The sequence below is a fragment of the Mauremys reevesii genome, linkage group 2 (assembly GCF_016161935.1).
Source record: "Mauremys reevesii isolate NIE-2019 linkage group 2, ASM1616193v1, whole genome shotgun sequence".
Taxonomy (NCBI): domain Eukaryota; kingdom Metazoa; phylum Chordata; order Testudines; family Geoemydidae; genus Mauremys; species Mauremys reevesii.
In genome coordinates, this window is record NC_052624.1 from 160,615,689 (window position 1) to 160,625,559 (window position 9,871).

At 45.6% G+C, this 9,871-nt stretch overlaps 1 protein-coding gene across 2 annotated transcripts in view; it reads right to left on the reverse strand.

Moving 5' to 3' along the window:
- Positions 1–7,998: 7,998 nt before the first annotated feature.
- The window catches only part of ZMAT4 (zinc finger matrin-type 4), a 162,692-nt gene continuing 160,819 nt past the window's right edge, over positions 7,999–9,871 (reverse strand). For both annotated transcript variants that reach the window (XM_039521795.1, XM_039521794.1), the window contains exon 8: positions 7,999–8,059. In XM_039521795.1, the coding sequence (XP_039377729.1) occupies positions 8,014–8,059 (46 nt within the window). In that variant the 3' untranslated portion in view covers positions 7,999–8,013. The remainder of the gene's footprint in view (positions 8,060–9,871) is intronic.

Below are 9,871 nucleotides of genomic sequence, written 5' to 3' on the forward strand. Positions count from 1 at the left end.
CTGGAGCTTAGCCCCCACCTCAGTCCCATCACAGGACTAGCTCCCCCGGGGGCCTTCTCCCTAAGAGAGGAAATCCCATACCCCTTCTCCCCTAGCTCACCTCCCTGCTGGTTCTCTCCTTCCACTGCTCTGAGCTCCAGCTGCATCTGGTAACTAATTGTGCCTAATGCCACTCCAGGTGCAACCGTGTGGGCTAATTGAGTGCTCAAGCTCCTGTTAACCCTTCCTCTGCCAGGGTGGGGTATATACACAGCATCACAAATGTTCATGGCCAAGTTAGCCTGTCAGTGCTACCTGCTCCATATTCTCTGCTCCATGTCCTTAGACAGTGCCTACGTGGAGTGGCCCCTTGGCAAGCTGCTCTGTTAGCATGCTAAGCAATGTAAGGCTGGATCCTGGTTAGTCAAAGAGGTCTGTTGTATCAAGTGCTGCTTTTGTGGAGCGCTGACAGGATCGTGGTTTGCATTACAGTGTAGGGGAAATGGCCTGGGAACTGCTACAGTGGAGGCATTTTATCGAACTCCTGAACCAAGATACAGTAATACATGGGAATGAGATTAGAAAAGCAGAGCGTTCTTCATTCTTAACAGGGCTGCAGCGCCTCAAGGCCTAGCTCTTGAAGGCTAGATCAACACAAACTTCACTTTGTCAGGGTCAATGGTTCCATCATCATCTCTGTCCTGACATTCTGTCATCTGAAGGAGGGAATTAGAGTAGAATATTTACCCTGCAGCCTAGAAATTGATCTTATTGCAATAATGCAAATGGGGGACACACTAGAGCAGTGATCCCCCTATTGGGGCATGGACGAACACTGGGAGAGGCGGGGACTCAGCTCTGCTCCGGCCCTGCTCCCAGCTGAGGCCCCAGCCTTGGCTCCTGGCCCAGCCACAGCTCCGCACCCAGCCGTGGCCTGACTGCAGCTCCACTCCCCGCTCCAGCCCTCAGCCTTGGCTCCCGGCCTCGGCCCCCCTCCCAGCCCCAGACCTGCCCATTGCCACAGCCATGGCCTCAGCTCCTGGCCTGCCCATGGCTCCAGCCCCAGCCCCGACCACAGCCCCACTCCCAGCCGCAGGCTGCTCCAGTCCCTACTATGGCCCTGCTTCTGTCCCCAGCTTCCAGCTGTGGCTGCGGGTGGGGAGCATGGACAGGGGTAAGGGGGGGGGCACAACTTTAAAAGTTTGGGAACCACTGCACAAGAGAGAGAAACATTTACCAGCCAGCCTGTATATTGTTCTTATCTTACAACACAATGGCCCTGGATCTTCCTAGTGAAATTCTGTGGGGGTGTGAGTGGACTTTCAGTGGGATTTAGCGACACAGTCGCATTTGATGAGCTGTCATCAGCTGATTCAGAATGAACCCAGAGAACGGCAGAAGACTGCTACTTATAGTCAGAAGAGGAGACAAAAATAGATTCTTGCATACATAATTTGGAGATTATAGAATGAGGTTTTTAAGGTCAGGAGTTGCTAATTAAGTTGATGCAATGGCAAGATAAAGAAAGCAGTGCCTGAAATAGTTGTTAAAGAGAAATTAATCATAGGAAAAGAATGCCATCAGAATGTACCAAGTGCTTCGTACATCGTTGTCATAGAGTTTTATCTATGAAGCCAGTTAACAAGAACACATGTATTATATCTGCTGTATAATACCTAAGCTTAAAAACACTGCAAAACAACAGCAGTGTTTTGCTTTGCTAGAGCTTTCCTTCCAGTAGCCGTGCCAGTGTCTAAACAGCTGTGCTAGTACATGCCACAAAGTTCTCTTACAGCGCTTCTCTAAAGGATCAAGGTTTCATCTTTTATTATTAGACTTCTAGGTAGCTACTGGTGCTAACAATGGTCCATTTAGATTCAGATCTTCAGTAACTGCATACATGGCAAGAGATAAATGAACAAAATGACACTGAATTATTCAGATCTGTTATCTTTATAGTATGTCACATAGAACTTTAAACTGGAAAAATGCTTGGCCTTAAAAGAGATTAAATTTGCTTATATAATCTATGGAAGTTCCACATGAAAAATGCAGAGGATATTTTTTTAATGAGGGAAATAAATGTAAATGTCTTCACCCTTCAGTCTAATGTAACCTTAGGGGATGCAATTGTTTTATTGCGTTCCATTTCAAAAGGGCACTAATGTATCTATACATAGTGTTTAAGCCTAGTGTAGGGCAGTGATCTACTTGACTCTGAAAACACAAACACATCAGAAAGTGCACAGCCTGGAAGGAAGTTCTGTAGGGATCAGTGAGCTCCCACTAGGAGATTTGTCTTTTTATGTCTCTCTTTGAAGGCCTAATAAACTCAGCAAAAGCAAGAGATTAGAAGGATTTGGAGACAAAAGCCTGATAGACTGGCCCAGGACAATACAGACAACTAAAAGGCAAATTTTGTGTTGCACTAGTTACTTCACTTTGAAACAGGCATTAAGCTGGGGAATGTGCCAGGGCATCTCGATCCCATCACAAACCTCTTGCTTTCTGGTGCACAGCAGCCTGGCCTGATGCACCAGTCACTATACAATCTTCCCACTAATCTCTGAGCCTGATTGTCCTTTACACAAAGACCACTTCACACCACCCTGGCAGTGTAAAGGTGCAAGGCTGCCAGAGTGGCGTAAATGAGAATCAGGCCTTCTGGCTTTTGGCCAGGCCGTTTGAGTCAAGTTAATGGTCCACTCCATGCACATAAGTGCTCTTGGGGAGAAGGGTGAACAGATGCCTCTGGGAATGGCTATAAGTAGGGCCCTACCAAATTCATGCTCCATTTTGGTCAATTTCATGGTCATAGTATTTTAAAAATTGTAAATTTCATGATTTCAAATATTTAAATCTGAAATTTCAGGGTGCTGTAATTGTAGGGGTCCTGACCCAAAAAAGAGTTGTGTGTGTGTGTGGGGGGGTGTCGCAAGGTTAATGTAGGGGTGGGTTGCAGTACTGCTACTCGTACTTCTGCACCGCTGCTGGTGGCGGCGGTGCCTCCAGAGCTGGAAAGCAATGTCTACACATCTGCCTGGATTGTGAGTCTCTCTGAAAACACCAAATACTGACACTACAATGGCTTGTAATGTGGTTCTTTACGGGAAAAAACTGTGTTGTAATTAATTTATTGTGATTAGCTGTCAGAGATCACCAGCATCCAGGCCCCCGAGTTTTTGGGGATGACTTTTTCTCCATGGCAAATCACCTGTGCAGCAAGCTGCATGGAACTTGGAGAAAGCAGCATAGGTTGGAGGCACAGTTGCCAACTTTCATGTGGTAAATAAGCACCCCGACCTTCACAATGAGCCAAAAATCAAGCTAATCCTATTTCAAAACAAGGCCAAAACAAGCCAATCCCTAAGAACCCCAACACTCTATGTGACTAGATCCCCCCGGCATACAGTCTTGGACTGTGTTGGGCCTGCTGTGCACCCCTGACTCTTTCCCACCCTTGCCCCTGCTTGCCATGAGCCAATTAAAAAAAAAGGAAGCAACAAGCTACAAGCCAAAAACTAGTCAACAAACAACTCACAAGCCAATTAAGCCAAAAACAAGCCCATTTTCTGCGGGTTTTTTGCGGGTTTGGCATGTCTGGTTGGAAGTTGGAAGAGTTTGAAGGAGGCATCAGGAAATCGGTCTTTGTGCCAACTGGCAGAGGGCACAGGGTGCATGAGAGTTATAGGGATCACCCGGGGCTGGGATCTACATACTAGTTTGCCAAAGAATGTCATGTAAGGTCTCTAATGAAAGCCTGTGTCACACTGGTCATCATAATCATTGCAAGATGTATGTATGGAGAATATGTGAGGAGTTATGCATATATCCCCAAAATTCTGTTCTCTAGGTCTGTGAGTTAAGGCAGGTCACCAAGAGTTGATCCACATATAAGGCAGGGAGAAGAGATGCATCTCTCTTTCTGGCTGGTTGTGTACAAACTGAGTATTGTATGGTTCACAATGGATGCCCATTTACAGTCTGAGCAAAATGCCAATCCAGGGACTGCAGAGACTGCAGGAAAAAAACCCAAACATAACAGGGGTTACCCTGTTTAGGAAAAGACAGTGAGCTTTTGGAACTATATTTGGGATGCAGATGAACCCTCACTTATCCATCCTCAAGGGGAGACAAGTTGCCAGCAAGCCTGGGCTCAGGAAAGAAGGGTCTTCACCATCCTGGTTTAAAAACACAGTGGGAAAGACTTTGGGATAAGCAGGGACCTTCTTAGGCAAGAGGGTGTCTTGTTAGTTGAGTTTAGGCTCTAGAATGCAAGTTATGATTTTATTGTATAGGTAACCCTTTGGTTCCAATACGCCAGTTTGCAATCACATGACTCTCTATCCTTTGTTAAATACACTTATATTTGTTATTAGAGAAAACAAGTATAAGTGCTGTGTGTTCAACAGAGCTGTATTCTAAGGGGTAACTACTACGCTGTGGGGCACTGGTCTTTTGGCAACAGCAGGCCTGGTATTTCTGTGTGTGTCCAGTGGATAAGAGGCTAGACAGTGCTGGGGGACGCTCAGAGGACTCAGAAATTGGAGTGTGTCTATCACTAGCCTGCATGAGGGACAGTGAAGCTAAGGGCAGGTGATAGTGAGGTGCCTCACAGCCTGGCTGACCCTGGGAAGCGTCACAGAAGAGTTTGGTGGTGGCACCAGGAAGTCCGTCTGTGTGCACATGGCTGGAATGCTAGCAGCAGTTGTAGCACCTCTGCAGATAGTTCTTTAATAAAGAGCCAGTTTAGCTTTAGAAACATGAAGTCCTCCCATGTGTTTACCCAGAACACAGTACCTGAACAATCCCTGTAAACATGAAACCACACAACAAGCAGCCCACTCATCTTTGAACACTCCTCCCTCAACTATATGAACACTATTAATGCTGGAGCATGAATTAATTACGTAGGGATTGCTCTGTATTTTTACTATCCTCAGAGAATTTGTTTCTGCAATGCACCCAGCCCTTTTCCTTTGCAGGACCGTTTCACATCTGCAGTTCACTGAACCCTCAGTGGCCTATGTCCCACTGAGAAAAGGTTCCTGCCAACTTTTGTCTTGCATTGGGCAGTGTAACCAGATGCAGTCACATCCGCAGCCATGCTCTGAAATCTTTCTGATTAGAAACAGGTAAGACCCTTATGAATTATATGTTTTATGCCATTTCTTTAAAACAGGAGGAATTAGTTTAGATAAATCTTAAAATGAACAGTTCTGAAAGGAGTTCTTCAATGTCACCCTTCCTAGGTATGAGCTGCAAGTTGGCTAAAGAAACAGGACAGTTTGGCTAGAAGAACCACCTAATGCTGAAAAAACTCAGTCGCCTGTTCTCACCAGCTTCCCCCAACTCCACTGCCCCAGTGAGCACAGTTGTTGCAGGAGGCCTTGCTCTTAGCGTGAGATGTGTTCTTTAAGGAGGCTTAAAAGCCCATAGGCTTGAAATTAGGTGAAGGTTTCTAACCACCAGAGGAGTGAAGTTCAGGAACAACATTCCAAGGAGAGCAGTGGGGGCAAAAAACCTAACTGGCTTCAAGACTGAGCTTGGTAAGTTTATGGAGGGGAGGGGATGGTGGGACTGTGTACAATGGCATGTAACCAATGTGCAACTGCTAGCAGCAACTATCTCCAATGGTCGATGATGGGACACTACAATGGGAAGGTCTCTGAGGCCTGGTCTACACTGGGGGGCGGGGGTCGAACTAAGGTACGCAAGTTCAGCTACGCGAATAGCGTAGCTGAACTCGAACTACCTTAGTTCGAACTACTCACCCGTCCAGACGCCGCGGGATCAAAGTCCACGGCTCCCCCGTCGACTCCGCCACCGCCGTTCGCGGTGGTGGAGTTCCGGAGTCGACGGGAGCGCGTTCGGAGTTCGATATATCGCGTCTAGATGAGACGTGATATATCGAACTCTGAGAAGTCGAACGCTACCCGCCGACCCGGGCGGGTAGTATAGACATAGCCTGAGTTACTACAGAGAATTCTTTCCTGATGTCTGGCTGATGGGTCTTGCCCACATGTTCAGGGTCCAGCTGACCACCATATTTGTGGTCGGGAAGGAATTTTCCCCCAGATCAGATTGGCAGAGACCCTGAAGGTTTCTCACCTTCCTTTTCAGTGTGGGGCATGTGTCACTTGCAGGTTTAAACTAGAATAAATGGTGGAGTCTCTGTAACTTGAAGTCTTTGATTTGAGGACTTCAGTAACTCAGCCAGAGGTTAGGGAGGGGGTGGGTGACGTTCTGTGGCCAGCATTGTGCAGTAGGTCAGATTAGATGATCATGATGGTCCCTCCTGGCCTTAAAGTCTATGAGTCTATAGGGGATTAGGCCCAAGACTTTGAAGCTCATTTCCTACTGTCCCAGCACTCCCAAAACAATCTGTTTATGGCCGTTTGTGTTGCTAAGCAAGCATTCTGCTCCATCCAAGCCAACTACAGCTTTTCAGTGACACAGTGAATTGCAGTAGTTTAGCCAAACATGGAGTGATGAATGTGCTTATCACTGTGGCCAGATCCTCCTGGCCAGCCGCAGAGCAGTAACTAGGACTATCCAGGTGTACAGGGGCAATAAGGAGTCTAAGGTTGCAGTCTAGCTTGAACATGAGGGGTCAGACGCCCCTCAGAGGAAAGAACAATGCAGCACAGTAATATTTCCCTCTTCTCACTGACACATCCATCTGGCTCCTGCTGTTCATCCCTGCACTGGGGCAGCAGGAGATGGCTCTGCCTGCATCAGATATGAAGGAGACGCAAAGCTGCTGCCAGCTGTTGTCTCAGTGGTTTTACTTAGACTTTATACAGAGACTGTCACCAGTGCCAAAGCCTCCTCTCTTCCCCCTCCTCCCCCCCGCCCGCTCTTCAGCACCTTAGATAGAGACTTATAATGGGCATCTCATGGACTCATAGACTTTAAGGTCAGAAGGGACAATTATGATCATCCAGGCTGACCTCCTGCACAATGCAGGACACAGAATCTCACTCACCCACTCCTGTAACAAACCCCTAACCTATGTCTGAGTTATTGAAGTCCTCAAATTGTGGTTTGAAGACCTCAAGCTGCAGAGAATCCTCCAGCAAGTGACCTGTGCCTCATGCTGCAGAGGAAGGTGAAAAACCTCCAGGACCTCTGCCAATCTGACCTGGAGGAAAATTCCTTCCTGACCCCAAATATGGCATCTGCCCTGCCACATGCAGTGATCTGGCATGTGATGTTCCACAGCTCCCAGAAACTGGCCTGGGCTAGTTCAGGGCCATTCTCTAGGCCCTGATGGGTCTGTGGGGCATCTCTGAGGGATGGAGAGGAGACTGCCCACTGGCACAGGCAATAACATCTCTGTGCCATAGCCAGCATTCAAAACAACAGGAAGGGCCCTTCACAACAGCAAAGGTGAGGGTGGTTTTCAGCTAGTTTTTAGATTACCTTGCTCAGGAAGAGGGAATTAGACACCAGTTGGAGGCACTGGCTGCGGCAAGTGATGGGTTTTGGCCCATTGGTCAGACTACTCCATGTTGAGAGGCACGTGTAAATTTGCATCCCCATGTGCAATTCAGGCATGTATATGTGGGAAAGGCTGCAACTTCCTTTGGCTGTCGTGGTGATAAACGCTGTGGGGCAAGGACTGTCTCTGCGTGGACATACACTGCCTAGCACAGGGTAGTCCCAACTTCCATTGGAGTCTAAGTACTACTGCTACTGAACTAATAACCACCTGTGCGTCACATACCATTTAACTTTTACCAACATGTACATACCTAGCCCATCACTACAGTTGCCTAGGAAATCCTATTTAAAACATGTAAAGTGAAAGCAGCATCAGTTAGTAAAGAGGTCAAAGCACTGAAGAGATTGTCTTCTTCATGATAACACAGTGTGCTAGTACCTCCTTCCTTCTATGATATGAGGGAATGAGGCTTGTTTGTGACTTAGATGTTGAGGTTTTCACACAAGGTGGAGCACTGTGTTAGTACACTGAGACTTTCCCAATTATTACTCCTACCTGAACACCCAGGAGAGAGATTCATCTAAGGTCTACTTGCTGTTAAATCGTATTTTCCTCCACCAGACATTTCCCCATCTAATATAAACAAAGTGATGAAAGAAAAATCAGTTCCAGAAAGGCTGTAATTAAGAAGTACTTCTAACTTATTTCGTCTGTCCATTTCATAGACAGTATACATTCTGCAGCTATCGAACAGTGCATGCATTTCAGGCAAAGAACTGAATACCCCCTCTGCATAGGTAATGACAGCTGTGTCTGAGCGGTGTGATGATGGAAATGTTTGTGCCCAGCTGCAATCAAGAGTTATTTGAGCAAAGCTATTGTGCTCTCTTGCAGTCAGTCTTTGATTTTACTCACCTCACTCCAGGAGAAGAGAGGACTTTTTAAAAGCATTTGTGCTAATTATAAACAAGCAAGATCATGTATTTCTCTCACTCTCCTTTATTAGCTTTTAACAAAACTAAATACAGGCCATTTGTAAAGGGTGAGATTTTCAAAGTGGACAAAGGCATTTAGAGACAACTCACTAAATTTTAAAGTGAATTGTGTCTAAATCCCCTAGTCAACTTTGACTATCTCAGCTAAAAAGTCTGTGATTTGAAGGGGATGGTCCCCCTGACCTTTCAATTTCTATTTTTATTTACTGAGACATGAATGTAGCCACTACTGACTCTTTTTCTCTATTTGTCAAGCCAGTTACTCCAACTATTAATTGAAGGAACCTTAATAAATCTGTTTAAATTCTAAGTAAAAATAGTGGTAAATCCCCCCAAAAATATTGGCGCTTTTCCATTAAGTAGAGCATTTTGCCACCAGATTTCATTTGAGCTATGCCAAAGAATTTTATAATTCAGATAGCAGCCTGACTTCTTAGCCTGGAAGGGGTCTATTTAGTCTTCATTGCTGGCAGGAGAAACTCTGCAGGATTCCACAGAGCAGCATCTATTATTGATCTTAATCCTAATTTAGCAGATAATCACCTCACTTCTCTCCCACAGTATTGAAAAAAATGCTCATGTAAAAATGAAACTGGTGAGTTTTGACTTTTAATTATTTTTGCAAGAGAAAGAAAAAATTTCCACTGGTACACATTTGCTTGTTTTCATCATAAGGGCAAAGCAGGTGGCAATATGGTGAGGTCTTTGCAATTCTGGCTGAGAGAATCCAAAAGCCAGAGGTACAATAAAATATTACTGGCAAGAGATAAACCTAAAGAGCTCCTTCCCCGTATAATCATTTTTTTTGAAGAGCATGAAGGAGAAGCTACAACAGAAGTCACTATGTGCCCTGTACTTGGCTGTGGTTAGATCTAAGACTTCAAAGAGAAAGCAGTCACATAACAAATAAATAAAATTAACACTAGCATTTCAGTGCTATTAATAAAAAATTAAATGAAGTTAGCCTCTGAACTGCAGTTTTCCAGGTAATTACCCAAATTTAAATGTAAAATGCTTGACAAGAACACCATGCTGCCTAGCACCTAAGTGCCAGGAGCAATACCTTATTTGTTTGTTTTATTAAGTTGTAGCCAGGTGGACAGAGATTAATGACCTGTACATGATTTGTTTGCCTCTCTATCATACACACAAATCTGCAGGGCATTGTGGTGGCCTGTGGATTCAATTAAAAGTATCCCTGATCCTGTGTCTGGCTAATTTCCAGTAGCTGCAGGCCAGTGTCCTTGCAGTGTCCATTTGCACCTTGCTGTGACTTCTCCTGGTAAAGGAACTGATGAATCACTGTTCACTTCGACAGTGTGAAGCAGCCTCTAGTTGAGTGTGCACAGAAAGGAAACGTCAAAGCCTATTATCCAGGAGGCAGCAGAAAGCAAGGACAGAAGCAGCCCAAAGAGAATCACACTATTGCACATGCTTAAAACAATCAGGA